This window comes from Littorina saxatilis, linkage group LG9 (genome assembly GCF_037325665.1).
Source record: "Littorina saxatilis isolate snail1 linkage group LG9, US_GU_Lsax_2.0, whole genome shotgun sequence".
Classification (NCBI taxonomy): Eukaryota; Metazoa; Mollusca; class Gastropoda; order Littorinimorpha; family Littorinidae; genus Littorina; species Littorina saxatilis.
In genome coordinates, this window is record NC_090253.1 from 39,757,236 (window position 1) to 39,777,806 (window position 20,571).

General features: G+C 42.7%; 1 protein-coding gene across 6 annotated transcripts in view; it reads right to left on the bottom strand.

Annotated features, from left to right (window-relative positions):
• Positions 1-20,571, bottom strand: part of LOC138976047 (apoptosis-inducing factor 3-like) — a 43,132-nt gene that overhangs the window by 13,870 nt on the left and 8,691 nt on the right. For 5 of the 6 annotated variants that reach the window (XM_070348846.1, XM_070348844.1, XM_070348842.1 and 2 more), the window contains exons 6-12: positions 19,974-20,086; positions 19,068-19,154; positions 17,131-17,222; positions 13,120-13,250; positions 6,643-6,758; positions 2,210-2,345; positions 1,016-1,092 (exon numbers count right to left, since the gene is read on the bottom strand). In XM_070348846.1, the coding sequence (XP_070204947.1) occupies positions 1,016-1,092; positions 2,210-2,345; positions 6,643-6,758; positions 13,120-13,250; positions 17,131-17,222; positions 19,068-19,154; positions 19,974-20,086 (752 nt within the window). Of the gene's footprint in view, positions 1-1,015; positions 1,093-2,209; positions 2,346-6,642; positions 6,759-9,265; positions 9,382-13,119; positions 13,251-17,130; positions 17,223-19,067; positions 19,155-19,973; positions 20,087-20,571 lie in introns of all 6 variants that reach the window. The other variant, XM_070348843.1, reaches the window with a different exon arrangement.

A 20,571-nucleotide genomic window follows, 5' to 3' on the forward strand; every position in this document is an offset into this window, starting at 1 on the left:
GGGATAAGGACGTCAAGGATATATCCCTCCACTTGGTCACACACCAAATGTCAACTTTTTCACGGGATAAGGACGTCAAGGATATATCCCTCCACTTGGTCACACACCAAATGTCAACTTTTTCACGGGATAAGGACGTCAAGGATATATCCCTCCACTTGGTCACACACCAAATGTCAACTTTTTCACGGGATAAGGACGTCAAGGATATATCCCTCCACTTGGTCACACACCAAATGTCAACTTTTTCACTTCTTCCTGTGCAGAATGGGATTTTTCTTTTTGAATTAATTTCTCAAATTGCAACTTGCCTTGTGTCAGTTGCGAAATTAAGTCATCCAAACATGTGCACTCTGCACAGAAAACACAGAGGATGTTGATTTTGGGTATGTGACCAAGCGGAGGGATGCCGATGGTCTTCTACCCATGTAAAAGCCTGGCCTGATCTCAGATGTTGAGAGGAATTTTATACAGGAAAGACTGTGCTTTTAAATGTAAACAGGGCATGCAAAAAAGTCCTTTTAGCGAGACAGCATTGTCATTCGCTATACCTGGCAATATGTTTCTACTGGCAAGGCACAGCGCTCAGGCGCAACTCAGTGGTGACCTGCTTGGCCATTGCCTGCTGTCGTTCGTACAGAGAAATGTTATACAGGCCACTGCACAACACGCATGACAGTTGTGTGACAAATTGTCGCGAGTCAAAAGATTGGTTATAAGGGAAATTTTTTTTAAAACAAATAGAATCAATACCAATAAGAGACTGCAGGTGAAAAGAACAACAACAAGATAACAATGAAAATGTACTCACCAGAAACACCAACAATTATTCTCATTCGTGTTTTTATTGTTCGTGTTTCTGGTGAGTTCATTTTCAACATCATCAGTTTGAAGACAGCAGGACTGGTACATGTAGCTGAAAGGATTTGAACGTTTCTCCCTACGCAGTAGCAACACCTCTGGTCCTTATCCTGTATTCTGAGTCTGCGTATGGTCACACTAAATATTATTGTACCTTGTCCACAGTAACAAAGCCTCTTTGAGTCATCTGGATTCCAGACTCCTTCAGGAAGTCGGTGGCAGGCACCACACCTGCAACCAACGGTAACAGTCACTGTCTGACCACAGTAAAAAGAATGTGATGGTTAAAGATCCCACGATTGACAAAAGGGTCTTTCCTGGCAAAATTGCTTAGGCACAGTTAATAATTGTCTACCATACCCGTGTGACTTGGAATAAGGCCGTGAAAGGTAAATATGCGCCGACATGGCTGCAATCTACTGGCCGTATAAAATTTCATCTCACACGGCATCACTGCAGAGCGCCTAGAACTGTACCCACGGAATATGCGCGATATAAGCCTCATTGATTGACTATATACGCTATAAGCATAGGCTTCAGAACCCGTCAAGTAAAGTCGGATATTCATTGGGCGAAGTCTACTTGACGAAGCTCGCTGCACGAAGCTTTGGCAGTGACTTTTTGGTAAAAGGACTTCGCGAAATCTTTGCAAAGTCAAATTCGGGCTCAGTTAATAAAGGCCTTCACCCATTTTATATTAAACAATTACACCAACCGTCCGCATAGGGAAACTCAACCTGTTCCTTTCGATGTTATGTTGATCGTCACCGCTCCCCAACAGTGAAAAAAAAACGTTCGGCAAGTGTGCTAAAATGACGGGGAAAAAATCGGCGTACTGAAATAAATGTCGGCGTTCTGCCGACTGCCGACGCAAAATGCCATTCCCACCGTGCTTCGTGGGTCGTGGACGACCCAGAGCCTCACAAAATCGTCTTTATCTCTGAAACTATTTGGAGTTTTTAATTGAGACTTTACATGTAATCTCCAACCACCGTACGACCTTCCTATTGCCCAACTTTTGAAAGATTATGTTTGTAAACAAACAAATAAACGATGACGTAATTTGAACTACACGGTGCGGATGATGTGGGTCGTGGACGACCCATACGGAATTACGTAAGGAATTTTACGCTGTTTATCCTTATTCGGATGGCGTGGGTCATGTACGACCCATACTCTGCAAAGAGGCAGCAAAACGTTTATTCCTATTCGGATGGCGTGGGTCGTACACGACCCATACTTTAAACGTTGAATCCTTCTTTGGAAAGTATGGGTCGTACACGACCCACATCAACCGGACCGTGTACAGTCCAAAGCGTGATCCGGTCAAGGTTAAAGCGTTACTCACCGATGCCAAGCACGCAGATGTCAGCGTCCAAGACTGTACCGTCGCTAAGAACGGCCTGTTTGAGTTTGCCGTTCTCACCTACAAACTCCTTGATGCCTCGCTCGAAGTAGAACTTCACTCCTTTGTCTTCGTGAAGCTGTAGGGAACAAAGATAACCATTGGCGGTGTTGGCAGGATAAACAGCTGCTACATTGCATTTTAGATGTGCGGGTCCAACACACAGAAGAAGCAACGAGGTACAGTGACGGAGACAGACCAAGCCCAGTTTAAATGACTATTTCTAAGTAAATGGAAAACACACACAAGCACGGTCGAACGCACGCACGGGCTCACGCAAGCTCACACACACAATCACACACGCACACAATACAGTTTAGCATTAACATTTTTAATGAAGGAAATCACATATTAATTAAGGGGAAATTAAATTCGTAATTACGAAAGTTCCATCGTTTAAAACTGAATTATACAGAAACTCATTTCTCCCATCTACTACACAACTCTGGAATTTTTTACCAGACTATATAAAACTTAGTGATTCCCTAAGTGAGTTTAAGCACTTTTTGTCAAAAAACAATTTAAGTCCGCCGTGTTATTTTTATTCTGGAGATCGCATGTCACAAATAATTCACTGTAAGCTCAGGTTATATATAAGTGATCTTAATAACGATCTAGTGAGATGTCACGTTGCTACAGATGCATCTTGTGACTGCGGATTCCCGTCCGAATCCGTACAACACTTCATATTCGATTGTCCAAATTATCGCGAAGCACGTCAAGAAACTATACATACCCTCCCCAATCACATAATTCACCTCCCCCACCTTTTAAACGGAGACAGACAGTATTCCTTAGATTTGAACAGGAAAATTTTTTCCACCGTACACTCGTTCATTAAACGTTCAGGCCGCTTTGGGTAAATCAGAATAAATGCTCTACAAGCCGGACAACAACTTTAACTTCTGCACATCTCCTACCCATCCCTCTTCTTTTATTCATCTTCTTTCCCTCCTTCCTTCCTTTACTGTCTTTCTTTATAATCATTATGCAACGTTCATTACGTTATTAATAGATTTGGTTTATTGAGACAAATTTTTCAGCCGTTACCGCCTTATGTTGTACTGTCATGCAGGAACACCACTATAAGCTTCTAGCTTGTTGCTGTTTCTGTGAACTTTGTATACATGTCATGATTGTAACCTTTGTTAAAATAAACTTATGTTTAAACCAATTACGACACCGGGTGATCAACAGAATTGAATAAAATGTTTAATCAATCAATATTTGATTAGAATGAATTACAACAGTGTTAGGGTGACACCAGCTGCATTCCACTTGAGAGAGAGAGAGAGAGATTTGTTTTGATATTGTCGTCCTAATCTTGACTATTATGAGTGGACTATTTGCGCCTCGATATTTTATTTATGTTCTTACGTTTTATGTTGTTTATTGTAATGCTGTATACGCCACACCTGAGTTTCTCCTCGTTGAGATAATAAAATGTTCTATGTTTATGTCTATGGTCTTACGCGGTCATATCACCCACAAGCATGATGATGACAGAGTATTTTACGTGACTTTATCTGGCAACTTAACCACTTCAAATCCCGTATCGATTGTCAAAATGGTAATTCACAGAGTCAGTGTGAACCCACTACTTGCTGTTAACTTCCTTCTTTAACTGGACGCCGCAAGAAGTTTTCACCACGCGTGCCCCGTGACCGACGTGGTGCTGGATTCGTCTCCGAAGGCTCGATTGAAAAAGATTTTTCGCAACCACAAAGTTGAAATGAGTGAGAGAGAAAAAGTCGACACCGGCTGTCATCATTTGGTTGTCGCCTTCTCGCAATATTCGAATTATAAATAGAAGATTTACCTGTGGCATTTGATTTATGTCTGAGAGGACAGTTGTCCACTGTTTGTGTACCACTGACATTTTATTTGTGTAACACGGACACTCTACCTGCTGAAACACGGACACTCTTGCTGTGTAACGTGTGTGTCATGGACAATCCACCTGTGCAACACAAACACTCTACCTGTGCAGCTTTGCCACTCTAGTGCTCTACCTTCGTGACAAACGCTCGACGCGGACACCCTACCTGTTCGGATAGTCTACGGAGGAACCTCTACCAGGACCCTCAACCTACTTGACACAGAACTCTACCTGCAGAAAAGGGACACTATATGTGGCAGGGAGACTACCGTCGCCCTTCACAGCAGACTCTGCAGAGTTGTTCGCCTTTGAAGTAGGCAACACCTGTGGATTGTAGAGTTCTGTTTGTGATGGGGTCTGGCGGCTTTTGTCTCTCTGTATGTTCATGGATTCCTTTACGAATGCATAAGTTTTTATAGGGCTTAGAAATAAGCTCTAAAATTCTCAATCCTGTTTGATTGGACTTCGCCTCCAAAGGTGATTGTGGTGTTTCGGCGCTCGGTTACATTTGGCGTCATCGACAGGGATGGGACTCGACATGATATGTTCAGGAATGGCGTTGTGGCCACTGAATCATTTTTCGTGCTGTTCCCATTCCACGAACCTGGGAGGGACCTAAGCTTGGCGGGTCCATGGTTCGGAACTTTGGGGACAAAGTTCATTCAAACGGGGGCGAGTGTGACAGGGAGACTACCGTCGCCCTTCACAGCAGACTCTGCAGAGTTGTTCGCCTTTGAAGTAGGCAACACCTGTGGATTGTAGAGTTCTGTTTGTGATGGGGTCTGGCGGCTTTTGTCTCTCTGTATGTTCATGGATTCCTTTGCGAATGCATAACAGTTTTAATAGGGCTTAGAAATAAGCGGCTCTAAAATTCTCAATCCTGTTTGATTGGACTTCGCCTCCAAAGGTGATTGTGGTGTTTCGGCGCTCGGTTACATATATTCTATTCCCATCAAAGCCTATGAAAAACAGAAATTATACTTTCATAAAAACGGAGAATCTATTTAACCTAAAGAATATCTGTGTAATAGGGACACTAAACAGGGTAACAAACAGTTGACCTGTGTAACACGGACGCTCTACAGGTATGTTACTAACAGTTTACCTGTGTAACAGGGACACTATACAGGCATGTCACTAACAGTTGACCTGTGTAACACGGACACTAAACAGGGTAACTAACAGTTGACCTGTGTAACACGAACACTCTACAGGTATGTCACTAACAGTTGACCTGTGTAACACGGACACTCAACAGGTATGTCACTAACAGTCGACCTGTGTAACGTGGACACTCTACCTGTTCAACACGGACACCCTACAGGCATGTTGCTAACCTGTGTAAGAGGGACACTCCAGCTGCATGTCACTAACAGTCGGCTAGTGTGATACACCTCTCGCCACACCTCTCCTCAAAAAGCTCCATTGGCTTCCCGTTGATGCCGGGGTGGAGTACAAAATTGCATGTCTCTTTTTTAGGCACTTTGAGAACACCCTTCCCCCATACCTATCATCAGTACTGAGCATCTACGAGCCCTCTCGCTCTCTCAGGTCCAGCTCTGAAAAGCTCCTCAAAGTACCAACATTTAAATTTGAAACGTACGGAAAGAAATCCTTTAAGTAACAGACCCCTTCTGTTTGGAATTCACTGCCCGCTGACCTTCGCAGTTGCTCTTCCCTATCTCAGTTCAAATCAAAACTAAAAACACACCTTTTCCGCAAACATTTACCGTGAAATACATTTTCAAGCCTGGTCCGTTCCTGATGGTCACTTTTGTCCCATGTACTGTACATAGTTTTTCACGTATGTGTTTTGCGCGCGCGTGAGTGCGTATGTTTGTGATAATGTATTATTGTGCAATTTGTTTTATGTAGTGCGTGTGTGTGCCCGTGCGTGTGTTTGTGATAATGTATTTTTGAGCAATGTGTTATTCATTGATATGTGTGTGATTGCATGTTAAATGATGTTTAGTTGTCGTAGGATTTTGATTGTACAGCGCTTTGAGCAGTGTTAAACCCTGGTTACATGCGCTATAAAAATATTATGCATTATTATTATTATTATTAGGCCAAAAAAAAAAAATTGTCTGTTTAGGGTAACATGACCAAAAAAAGTAGGGTCGGTAGGTAGGTAGGTTTTTTTTTTTTTTTTTTTTTTTTTTTTTTTTTTGTAAATGCTATGTTGGCTGAACATTCACTTCTTATATTTGATGAATACATGTTTCAAAACTAACGTATAAATAAAACAGAGAGAAAGGGAGAGAAAGAAACGCCAAATGTCTCTTTTTAGCATTTTTACCTCTTTTTTTTTCTTTTTTTTTTTTGAAATAAAAAAAAAGTTTTTGGGTCGGCGCCAAATCGATAGGGTCGGTCGGGTTACCCAAAACAGACAATTTTTTTTTTTTTGCCTTATTATTATTACGGACACTCTACCTGTGTAACGCGGACACTCTACCTACGTAACGGGGACACTACCTGCGTAACGCGGACACTCTACCTTGGTGACCCACGCTCCTATCTGTGGGCCAAAGACAAGCTGCAGCGGCACCTTGCTGGTGCTCACCACCACCACACTCTCCGCCTTCTTATGCATGTAGACCGCCACCTCCAGACCTGCCCACACACCAAATACCCCGCCCCGCGCTCGTCAGCTTGCTGATACATAGTGTTGCCCTAATTGCTAATTGTATAGACCGTGTATAACATCTTTTATATTCCTAGCATACTCTGTGCTTCCAGACGTGCCCACAGACTAACAACCCCGCCCCGTGCTGGTAAGGCTGCTGACATGTTTGCCCTGATGACTCTCAATCAGGCACCATTTATTTCTTCTGTAAATATTATCCCCTTTGTCTAAAGGGCTTTTAAAGCTGGTGACATAAAACTCTCAAAGCAAAGCGTAACTTCAGACCTCTCTCAACAAAGCGCTGCCCGTTTCTTGTAAGAGTACATAAACTTGTTTACATAAAAATTTTCAGCTGCTTGCAAGGAAGACACAAGCGAGGCAATGTTCCGCCCAGACTTTGTAAGATGGCTGGTACTTCCACCCACCCATCCCCCCCACCCCCACCCCGGCTCTTAATCAGACACTGTAGCATGTGGCAAGACATGTCTGCATGGCAAAACCCAGCCCTGTCCTTTGTAAGGCTGCTGAACCTTCATCTGATAGGCTGCAGCAAAACTAGACGTATGATCTATATCTAGTAGACTATACATGCGTTACCTTGCCAGTTGCAAGAAGAAAATACAAGTGCATTCTGGGCTCAGGGCACCATCTTCTATATGTACCATCACCCCCACTCACCCTACACATATCATTAGTGTAAACTACGTCGCAAACTAATACGACAAAGCCAAAGAAAGTCTGTTTGAGAACTTGCAAAGGCAAAACAAAAGGTGAAGCAAATCAGTCCACAACATGAAAGCGCACTCCTGCTCAACTGCTCAGTAGGCTAACGAAGGTGTTAGTTCTTTGTTCAAGCTTTTTCACAGCTATGAATGACAAGCATACAAACTTTGCAACTCAAATTCAAACTTGAAACTCAAACGAAGCGTTAAAAAAAGCCATGCAAGGTTCAAGTAAATAATGATAAGGCCAAAAAAAAAAATAGGTCTGTTTACGGTAACATAGGCCCAAAAAATAGGGTCGGTAGGTCGGGATTGTTTTTTTTTTTTTTTTTTTTTTTTTTTTCCAAAAAACCATATTTTTACGTTATTTTGCCCAAAAAACAAGAATTATTTTTTTTTTTTCCCCAAATGCCAAAAAAAAGTTTAGGGTCGCGCGAAAAAACTAGGGTCGGTCGGGTTACCGTAAACAGACCTATTTTTTTTTTGGCCTAACAACAGAAAAGGCGCAGACACAAGATCAGCTTACGATTTTTGCTGTGTGAAAGCTACATATATCATCATTCATTATCATGTCTAAAACATCAGTTTTACTTAGGCACACATACTGGCTTGCGTGCTTACTCCTTTCTTTCCTGTGAAGATGGGTTACATGCAGGGGCATTACATGGGTTGACATGCAATGTAAGGTACTTACAATTGGATTGCTGATCAAACAGATTAAAGAGATACTGTTAATATTGTAGTGTATTAATAGAGTTACTGCCCTTGAACCGGGGGGTTGCTCTCCCTTGTATCACGGCCATGTGAGAAGTACAAAATAAATCGGCTGTTCATTGAAACCGTCTTCGAAGTGTTTGTATGCCTAGAGCATGACTGGAATATGGTAGTTGCATCAGACAACACGTTGATCTGACCGTTTTGAAAGAGCTTCTAGCAAATTTGACATATCTGAAGAATCTTGGGAATCCTTTGTACCTTTTTTTATATAGACGCACACGGTACGAGTTGCTCGATAACGAACCACAGGTATGGTCATTAATTAAATCAAAGTGAGTGAATGAGCTTCTAGGCAATGCATGCTTCTCTCCGATGCTGGAAACAAAAAAACAGTCCAAAGCTGTCAGATGTGGGCAAGACTGGTAGCGCCCTGTATGATGCAGCGGTCCAAGTAACAGCAACACGTACACAAACGCCATCTGGCATCAAGGAAAGTAACTCAATCCAGTTTTCACTAAGAATGCTCTTCCTTTGTCTATTCAACGAAATTTAATTAAGCTTTCAATACACTTAGTTTTGCAAAGTCAAGGCAGTCCTCCTGCGTGTTACTATTTGCAACGCAGAATGTCATGGTATAACTTTGGAAGCAATCTGAAGTCCTTTTTCCTTTGATATTATCCCTTTCAGTTCAATATTTTAATAAGGGTACTGAGACATGGCCAAGTTGACTATTTTAGGACGGATATTGTGACTTGGACTATTTTGTGAAACTGTCCAAGAGGACACAGATACTGCATGCAACATGTCGTAGTGGACTATTTTTGGATGGATGTTGAGACGTGGACTATTTTGGGACGGATATTGAGACATGGACTTTTTGGGGGACGGTTATTGAGACGTGGACTATTTTCGATCGAATATTGAGAGAGAAAAATACAGCACTGGTGTCACCCTTCACACTGAAAACACTGTTTCATAAACTCAACATTGCATTCAACGCTCAAGAACCTATATGTATATTTTTTTAATCAGCTAAATGCCTGAAGAAGCAATACCTTCTGCATGACCTGGCCGACCTGGTTGCCTAGCACCAGTTGGAACGGAACCTTTATCAGGTCCACCACGCTCACGCTCTGCGCACCTTCCGCCACGCATGATGTCACTTCCATTCCTGCACACCCCACCAAGCTGCCACTACACACTCCATGACTATATTGGAACCCCCATTTTAAGACCCTAAAAATCTGAGACAATCAGGTCTTAGACAGGAGTTAAGTGCCGTTCACATGGCAGACTTGCAACCAACTTTCCTCCAAATGTTGTCGTTTGAAAATCGCTCCCGAGTCGTCGAGGCCAAGTTGACAAAAAGTCTGCCATGTGAACGGCCCCAGCGATTTAGGTACGATTTAGGCCAGATTTAGCAACGACTCCAAAACTCAGCTGAGCACTACTCGCCTCGGCCGTGTCTTGGCAAAGATTTTGCGCAGATTTTTTCTTATCGCGCTTACTTACTGATTGGTTAGCTCTAGCCAAACAGCTCTTACCGCATTAGCAGGTAGCTCTGATAGCTGCACTGGCCTCCAAGTCTGGCGAGAATCCCCGCTTAAAACTAGTCTGAGCGTTTGGGCTGTTCACATGGGCAGTGATTTTGATTTGATTTGGCGCCGACTAAAATTGTTTGAAAGTAGGGGGAAAGTTGGTACAAAGTCTACTGGAGGTAAATTTACAGAGGCTATGAACACAAAACCTGAAAAATGAAGGTCTCCAGGTGGAATTCTTAAATTGGGGGTCTTAACTCATTGTCTCCCAGGTACGGATATATCCGTACCCACTCATATGGCTCTATCTGACCACCTGGTACGGATATATCCCTACACACAGTCACTTCAGTCGCTTCCTGTAACGTCGATCAAATGCCTGCATTCCATCGTGTTGATACAGTTTCTTCACAGTTACTACAATTCTGAGTGACCTGCTGCAGCACAGCTGGTCTCAGCTAAAAAAAAAATTGGTCAACATAGGTGGGATAGAAAGTGTTAACAGAGGGGTTCCACTGTACCATATAGGTCTTACTTCTATGCCACAACATACAAATTTCCGTGTACCCGCCTATGACGGTCTAAAAGCCATGTGCTTGAAGCTGGACTATACAAGATAATGTAGGAGAGGACAATACTATACAAAGAAGAACATTGTATTTAATGAAGCATGGTAACACAAAGTGAATAAAGAAAGAAAAAAGCAAACAAAAAACGTGATGTGTGTGTATGACAAATAATCATATTGTGTAGCATATTGCAGGTGTAATGTGCACAGTCACGTTGTAACACGTCACTATGTGCGCGCGGTTGATGCAAAGGATTTCTTGCATTCACGGGCACAGAAAGAGCACCATGTGAACAAACGATACTTCAAACATGTAAAGCGATGAGAGTTCTGAGAATATATTTCAGAAATACATTTCCACATCTAAACACTATAAATCTGGGGATCAAATAAGCATGATATCAACATTGGAAAAATCATGAGGACATGATGATGGTTTCCGGCACAGTACATGTATTATATCAAATTCAGTTTAAATTGTATCCAATGCCATCTGGTATTCTTTAATCTTCTGACACCAACACACTTATCTTTCCTGACTGGTCAAAAACATGCAGGATCTAAATTCCTAGCATACTGATCATGCCCAGTTTTCCTGTAACACCTCTACCAAAAACGCATAGATCTACCAGTAAGATATGAGAAACAAAGGGATGTAAGCGCTTTAAATACACAACATGTGCAACAATAGTAAGTGAGAGTTGTGCGGAACCAGTCTCCTGGCACCTGAGAAGAATAACAAGAAGGGCAAAGCCCATACGACTCACATGCTTGACCTTGACCTTTACATGACCTTGACCTTCAGCTAAACCTAGCAATGACATCATACACTAAGAACTGCTTTACACATTTTTCCTACCAAAATACATGTGACCTTGACCCAAGGTCAAGGTCATCCAAGGTCATGCAACACAAAGCTGTTAATTCAAGATATAGGAAGTACAATGGTGCTTATTGGCTCTTTCTACCATGAGATATGGTCACTTTTAGTGGTTCACTACCTTATTTTGGTCACATTTCATAAGGGTCAAAGTGGCCTTGACCTTGATCATATGTGACCAAATGTGTCTCATGATGAAAGCATAACATGTGCCCCACATAATTTTTAAGTTTGAAACAGTTATCTTCCATAGTTCAGGGTCAAGGTCACTTCAAAATATGTATACAATCCAACTTTGAAGAGCTCCTGTGACCTTGACCTTGAAGCAAGGTAAACCAAACTGGTATCAAAAGATGGGGCTTACTTTGCCCTATATATCATATATAGGTGAGGTATTAAATCTCAAAAACTTCAGAGAAAATGGGAAAAATGGGAAAAATAGCTGTTTTTTAGACAACATTTATGGCCCCTGCGACCTTGACCTTGAAGCAAGGTCAAGATGCTATGTATGTTTTTTGGGGCCTTGTCATCATACACCATCTTGCCAAATTTGGTACTGATAAACTGAATAGTGTCCAAGAAATATCCAACGTTAAAGTTTTTGCTGTTTTTCAGACAACATTTATGGCCCCTGCGACCTTGACCTTGAAGCAAGGTCAAGATGCTATGTATGTTTTTTGGGGCCTTGTCATCATACACCATCTTGCCAAATTTGGTACTGATAGACTGAATAGTGTCCAAGAAATATCCAACGTTAAAGTTTTCCGGACGGACGGACGGACGCCGGGACGGACGGACGGACGGACGACTCGGGTGAGTACATAGACTCACTTTTGCTTCGCATGTGAGTCAAAAAGCCTTGAAATTAACAAGCGACTGTTTATCCTCAAATCTGTTGTTTCTCAGATCTAATTATAGTGCTCTGCCTCAGGGCCTAGCATTGGAAAAAGTGAGTTCAGCTTACAAAGGCGGGGGTCTGGGGGCCGCAGGAGGCCCCCAGTGGGGTCCAGGGGCAAAGCCCCTGGTGGGGGTTCGGGGGGCAAATTTGAAGATTTTTTTTAGATATTTTACCTAAAATGACCCCCCCAAAGAAGATTGAGCAACTAAATTATGCCATAGTCCATAGTCCATAGTCCGTATCGGCACATTACTTCTTCTGACTTGCCTTCCGCCTTCGGAACGAAATCCAGCCATTCCCACTTCCAGGAATACCTGGATTCTTTGTCACTGAATGGCTGACCACTTTCAACAATGTCGCTTCGAGACATTATTTCAAGTCTAAAGCCACAAAACACCGGCACAAAGCACGCTCGCGCGATGCCAGAGGAAGTGCGTGCTCAAGCAAACTGTCAAACCGATTGAGAATTGAACCGAACGGCGCACAAAACGAAAGCTGGGACTGTTTGGGTTTACCGTTTGGGAATAAGAGGTTTTTGCATTTCGGCGTACACCAAATCGAGTTCCGCGTACTGAAGATGTTATTTCGGCGTAAAGTACGCCGAACGGCTTACAATGCTAGGCCCTGCTGCCTCGTTTGATTATGAATATCATCGACAAGATGATCCAGAACATCACAAAGCTAAAATGATACTTCAACCCAGAAACCACACCAATTAATTTCAAACAACAAAAAGAAAATATCACAAAACAAACACCGATCTTCCACAAATCTAACAAAATTCTGAAACTCTAAACAACAAAGTGGCTGTGGGTGAGATGAACAAAGTTTAAAAAAACAAAGAATTTTGTACTTACCAACACAAGGTCAGCACATACAATACTAAATCAAATTTTCACTTTATGGAAGCTTCTTCAGGACTAACAAACAAACAATATGTTTCTGAAAAGACAAGAAATGTTCAAGAAATGAAGGCAGAACTGTATACATGCGGAGACTTCAAGCACCTGACTGGCATCACTCACCGATGAATGAGGAACCAATGATGACGACTTTCTTGCCCTTGCTGTTCTCAGCGATACGGTTGGCGTCATCCGGTGTTCTCAGCACACACACGTTCTCCAACTCTTGTCCAGGGATCGGCATAGTGCGCGGTCTGTGGGAAAAAATTATGAACATGATATAGATCTATGCATTTTAAAGTGATATTTGTTATGAGAGGGCACTCTTAGGACCAACCATATACTGTATTAGGTATGCATCTTCGGTGTCTCCATGTAAAAATAAGTGTACAAAACCATGTGAAATGTCTTTGGAAGCAAAGCCAGTCAAACAGGAATCCAAAACAGACTTAAGGCACACACACACATTTAAAATTCAGTAAACGCCTTCTTGGCGTCCACAGTAAAGCAATGAACTTGCCAACGCTAGCAGAGCTCGGGCAACTCCCTGTGGGTATAAAACTAATTGAACAAACAATAAACTTCTGGACCCACATCGTTGAGTCAGAAGAAAATTCATATTTACGACAGGCTTACGCTGACATGATCGACAGACCACAAGACAGCTCACCGCAATGGATACATTTCATTCGAGCAATCATAGGTAACCTCGGACTGGACCATAACTGGATACTTCAGTCAGCAGTCCAAAAGAATGCGCTGATGAAAACTCTACGACGAGGACTAGAATACGAATACGTACGATTTTGGCAAGGAAAGAAGACTGAGGGCTCAAAACTGCAATACTACAACACAATTACTGACGGCGATTACGACTGTGAAGCATACTTGACATGTGTAACCAACCCCAAACACAGAAAAGCACTGTGTAGATTGCGTATTAGCGCTCACGATTTAAAAATCGAAAGGGGGAGATACACAAACACACCCAGAGAGGATAGAAAGTGCACCGTGTGTGGCGTAATTGAAGACGAGCTCCATTTCCTGGATAGTTGTACAAGATTTCATGATCTACGCTTGCAGCTTATGGAACATGCACGTGTTAATGCTCGAAATCCGAGTCAGCTGATGACGATGCAAGACGTATCGATACAGCAACAACTTGCTGAATTTGTATACAACTGCATGATTATACGCAATAATGACATAACTACAGATACATAACAATGTTGTAATCACTGCTCCATGGACGATATTTCTTCTTGTCTTTACAAATATCCACTTCGTGTCTGATAAACCCTTTACTGTGTTTTTATGACAATTAAATGAGTTCTGAGTTCTGAGTTCTGAGTTCTGAGTTCACACAAAAAGTCTGTTTACGGTAACATAGGGTCGGTAGGTCGGGATTTTTTTTTTCTCCAAAAAACCCATATTTTTAAGTTATTTTGCCGCCCAAAAAAGACTTTTTTATTTTTTATTTTTTAAATTTTTTTCTTTCTTCCCCAAGTGCCAAAAAAAGTCTAGGGTCGCGCGAAAAAAGAGGGTCAGTCGGGATACCGTAAACAGACTTTTTTTGGGGGGGGGCCTTGACATTTCAAAATTTAGAATCGAAAAACAAGGAAGGTTAGTTCTTGGCAAGTATACTTACAGACAAAACAAAACATTCACTTTTGTATGTCTATAATTAAAAGTCCATAAACTAACATTTCTTGTTTTTTGATTCAGTCAAACAGAACTCATTTCAGACTAAATTAATGGCCCGATAAAATTCTGCCATGTGAACTTAAGTTTGCAGGAACATACTAGAAAACAACAGCAGTGAGACCTCATCACAAACAGCACTCTAAAACACACAGGCGTCTCACCGGCAGCCATTAAACCTTTGAGCTAAAATAGCTCAGTTCTGAAAGAAGGAAGACAACTCTGCAGAGCAGATGCTGTGACAAGGGGGATTACTGAGTCTTCAAGTTACACCTACATCATAACAGGTGTATGTTATGTAAATGTAGGGACTAAAATACAGCAAAAGCGGTCCTTTTCTGTGTGGAGTGTCTTCTCAACGAGGGGATCTCACATTACAAATATCCCAGTAACTGTAAGTTGCAATCTAGACCCTGAATCTTCTCGAGCAAAAAGGCACAGCAGGCAGGACGACAGAGACAGAGAGACACTGACTGTTGCTGCCGCAATTTAGGCTCTGAACACCCAGTGGTATAAGGGAAATAACCGTCGCATCTTTTCTGGTCAAGAAATTATCGGATAGTTCCCCCTTGCTTGACCGCGACTGTTTGCACTTGTGTATATTCTCTGAGAAAATTAGTCCGCCTTTAGTATTCTTTATCTTATTTTTAATTTTTATTATTGAGGATATAAACTTAGTTAAGGTTTTGTTTTAAAGACTAGTTTATGTTAAACTATAAAATGTATGTACTTGTTATGGTTCTATTAATTGAGCAATTATTGCGCTAGGTAGCGCCGGTTTTGAGGGTTGTGTAAGCGTGAGTTCGTGCGAGACAGTCCCACTGACAGACCGGTGTCTTCGTCGTTCCACTCGACTTTTCGTAGCAGCCAGACTAAAGAGGCACTGACTTTGCTGGGTGATTCATATCTCACCGTAAAGCGTTTCGCTGTCATCATATCAAGAGAGAAGACGAGGTACGAATTATGTATGGGTTGTCATGAATTTATGCGTGCAACGAAACTAGGGTAAAGCTCGCATGGCGGCGTGTGTTCACATAACACACAAGCTTGGGGTGATTTCAGTGTTTTCTTTTATTTAGGTCAACAAACAGATTTTATTATGTCAATTTAATCTATGTACAACGAACAGTGTGATATACGATAAACAGTGTGATACATGACAAACAATGTGATACAATGTGAGAAACTCTCGTACTTAAATGCATGTTATTTATAACTTGATATCACTGTTTTTATTCATTATTGTTTCGTGTGGTTTATTCCAGTTTTTATGGTGAATAAATGAAGATTCCATATACATCCGTTTTGACGTCTTAATGTGAGGCAGCGACACTGACACTGACACAGATTTTATTATGTAGGCCAACGACCCATTCACAAATATGGTGGAAAAAGGTGGGGGAAAAACAACAACAAAACAAGCAAACAAACACACAACCAGACAAATGTAATTTCTCAAAAATTCAACTCTGCTGACAAATAACAGCATTGAAATCTTAACAGACAAAGAGCGATAGAATGACAGAGACAGAGACAGAGACAGAGACAAAGACAGACAGAGAAGAAACGGAGACAGAGACAAATAAAAACACTGACAGCCCAAAGAACGTTTGCTCAAATAACACTAAGAATGCCATGTGGCTATAGACCGGATGTTGCTGTTGTTTATTGATGGGTGTTTTTTATTATTGAGCACCAACATGGTCAACATTGATCTTATTCTCTGTTTTGCTCACAGCCTATTATCTTTAAAAGCTATTCACATTTAAGGTGTATCACAGTAAAATCTAGAAGGTTCTTAAAACTCAGCTTCTTTTAAATCGTGTTAAAAATCCTGATCCCTTTCAAAAATTTAAAAATCTTGTCCAGGGGAATACAAATGTACAGTTGAACCTGTCTGTATAAGGACAATTCAAGAGAACAATCAAAAGCGGTCCCAATAGACAGGTAGTCATTATGAAAATGTGGATTATATTTGAAAGAACCTTGATGGTGTTTCTTAAGGGTGGTAGTAATGGGCAGGTCAGTGTTATTTTCATTTTCATTTTTATTACTTTATTGTCCCATTGCTGAGAAATTCTGGTCGCTTTCTCCCAGTGGAAAGCTAGCGGCAACAGAGTCGCACTACCCAGGTGTATGCGTGTTTAGGTGTAATCAGCCACCTGCACTTATGGCAGAATGACCGAGGTCTTTTATGTGCCACTGTGGTGACACGGGGGTGGAACATGGATACCGTCTCTGAGTCTGCACATAAAGTTGACCCGTGTCCGTCCCGTCCCGGATTCCAACCCGCGACCTGGATCACAAGTCCAGTGCTCTACCAACTGAGCAACTGCCCCCCCCCCCCCCCCCCCCCCACCACCCCCCACGAATCAAGAAGTGGCCACCAGGGCAGGTTCCACGGTACTGTTCCACAGGTTCCACTGTACCTACCTTCCTCCAGTGGCAACGAGCAGCGCTTCATATTCCACAGTGTCTCCTCCTGCCAATGTCACCTTCTTCTGGGCTGTGTCCACACCTGTCACCTGCACATGGTCAGGGAATGATGCAGGGATATCACACCTGTCACCTGCACATGGTCAGGGAATGATGCAGGGATATCACACCTGTCACCTGCACATGGTCAGGGAATGATGCAGGGATATCGCACCTGTCACCTGCACATGGTCAGGGAATGATGCAGGGATATCGCACCTGTCACCTGCACATGGTCAGGGAATGATGCAGGGATATCGCACCTGTCACCTGCACATGGTCAGGGAATGATGCAGGGATATCACACCTGTCACCTGCACATGGTCAGGGAATGATGCAGGGATATCACACCTGTCACCTGCACATGGTCAGGGAATGATGCAGGGATATCACACCTGTCACCTGCACATGGTCAGGGAATGATGCAGGGATATCACACCTGTCACCTGCACATGGTCAGGGAATGATGCAGGGATATCGCACCTGTCACCTGCACATGGTCAGGGAATGATGCAGGGATATCGCACCTGTCACCTGCACATGGTCAGGGAATGATGCAGGGATATCACACCTGTCACCTGCACATGGTCAGGGAATGATGCAGGGATATCACACCTGTCACCTGCACATGGTCAGGGAATGATGCAGGGATATCACACCTGTCACCTGCACATGGTCAGGGAATGATGCAGGGATATCACACCTGTCACCTGCACATGGTCAGGGAATGATGCAGGGATATCACACCTGTCACCTGCACATGGTCAGGGAATGATGCAGGGATATCACACCTGTCACCTGCACATGGTCAGGGAATGATGCAGGGATATCACACCTGTCACCTGCACATGGTCAGGGAATAATGCAGGGATATCACACCTGTCACCTGCACATGGTCAGGGAATAATGCAGGGATATCACACCTGTCACCTGCACATGGTCAGGGAATGATGCAGGGATATCACACCTGTCACCTGCACATGGTCAGGGAATAATGCAGGGATATCACACCTTCGGTAGTTTTTGTTCTGCTTTTTCTTTCAAACAGTATTGATTTGCATGGCTGTTATTACAGTGCTGCAAGTTTCTCATAACCAAAAAAGGGAGATTTCTTGATACAGTGGAACCCCCTTTTAAGACCCCCCAATTTAAGACTTCCTCCCTTTTAAGACCCTGTTTTCTCATATGTTCTGTTCATAACCTCTGTAAAAGTACCCCCATTTTAAGACTCCCTCCTTTTTAAGACCTGATTTTCTCAGATTTGTGGAGGTCTTAAAAGGGGGGTTCCACTGTAACACTGTTTTACAAGGCATGAATAAAGAATGTTGCATATCCTCCTCCTCTCAGAACAATTAACACCTCCCATCCAATACTGACAAAACCTTTCACACAAGAATTAACAACAGATATTGCAGACTTCAACCCAAAATAAATACCAATTAACACTCTTTTTCTTCTTCTTCTCTTTTTCTTCGTTCATGGGCTTCGACTCCCACGTTCACTCATGTTTTTAGCACGAGTGGATTTTTACATGTATGACCATTTTTACCTCGCCATTCAGGCAGCATATATGCCGATTTCGGGGGAGGCATGCTGGGTATTTTCGTGTTTCTATAACCCACCGAACTCTGACATGGATTACAGGATCTTTTCCGTGCGCACTTGGTTTTGTGCTTGCGTGTACGGGGTTAAGTCACTGGCAGGTCTGCACATAAGTTGACCTGGGAGATCGGAAAAATCTCCACTCTTAACCCACCAGGCGGCAGCGACCGGGATTCGAACTCACGACCTCCCGATTAGGAGGCCGATGTCTTACCACCACGCCACTGCGCCCGTCGAATTAACACTCAATACTGCATGTCTTTTAGATCACAAACGCCCACACACACACTTACCTCAGTGCCTGTGCGAAACTCAATATCACAGCTGCTGTAGAAGTCCTTATTCCTCAAAGCAATGGCATCTGCTGTTGTCGTCATGGCCTGTAAAAACCAAAAGGTTAGGAAAACAAAGTCCATGTAAAAACAACAAGTCCCTTGTCGCATTAGTCCTTGTTCAGACCCAAAAAAGAAAGGTGAAGTCTTGCTTCCCATAGCTTGGTGTTGTCAGAATAATCTGTACAGTTTCTTCTTCTTCTTCTGCGTTCGATGTTGATGGCCGTGCTAAATCCTCAGACCAGTGGCTGCCAGGAAGTCCGCAGTCTTGCGCAGTTCGTCGGCAGGACCCCAGAGTTTGGCTCCAACACTGGTCTCTTCTTGCCAGAACTTCTGGCGTATTGTCTCTAGATGGGGGCAGTTCTGGAGAATGTGCTCCGGAGTTTGCTCTTCCGAGCCACATTAATCTGTACAGTGGAACCCCCCTTTTAAAATTGGCAAAATTGTATAGGCATAGATAAAAATGTCCACCAAAATACCCGTGTGACTTTAATAATGAAGCCGTGAAAAGTAGGATATGCGCCGAAATGGCTGCGATCTGCTGGCCGATGTGAATGCGTGATGTATTGTGTAAAAATATTCCATCTCACACGGCATAAATAAATCCCTGCGCCTTGAATATGTGCGCGATATAAATTGCATAAAATAAAAAAAAATTAAAAAAATAATAAATCCCTGCGCTTAGAACTGTACCCACGGAATACGCGCGATATAAGCCTCATATTGATCGATTGAAATAAAGCAGTCCTGAGGGTGTCAATGTGTCGTGTGTGTGTGTGTGTTATGTATTAACCAAGTGACTGCACCCTTTCTTCTTCAGTACAGCTTTGACCATTTGATTCCACAGCCAGTTTCCCACGCACTGACCTTGCTGAGTTTGGGACGGTCGTAGGGCAAGTCGCTCTCCTTGGTCAGCACCAGGACTTGACCCGTGAACCCCTCCTGTCTCAGGGTCTCCGCACACGCCTCTGCAGCTACACCTGGGTGTACAAAAGTGAACAAAATCAATAAATAGTCGCTAAGTTTTTAAAAATCAAGAAAATAGTCTATATTTTCAAAATCAAAAACATATTCTCTCTGTTTTCTGATTTATATAACATATGCACCTGGTGGTAAAGAAAGGCCTCTCTGTCATCAACACCAAGCACAAGACCAAGTGCGCAAGGAAAAGATCCTGAATTCCATATCAGAGTTTGGTGGGTTGTAGAAACACCAAACTACCAAGCATGCTTCCCCCGAAATTGGTGAATTGCTGCCAACAGTCAGACATGTAAAAACCTACTCGTGCAATAAAACACGAGTGTACATGGGAGTTTCAGCCCATGACCACAGAAGAAAAAGAAGAAGTACCTCTCACCTACCCTGCCTATATCTCTCTTACACACACACATCAAACCACATCATGTGGTGCATGAGTGTGCATGAGTTGTTAATGCGAAAGAATGTGTATGAGTGCGCCTTGAGT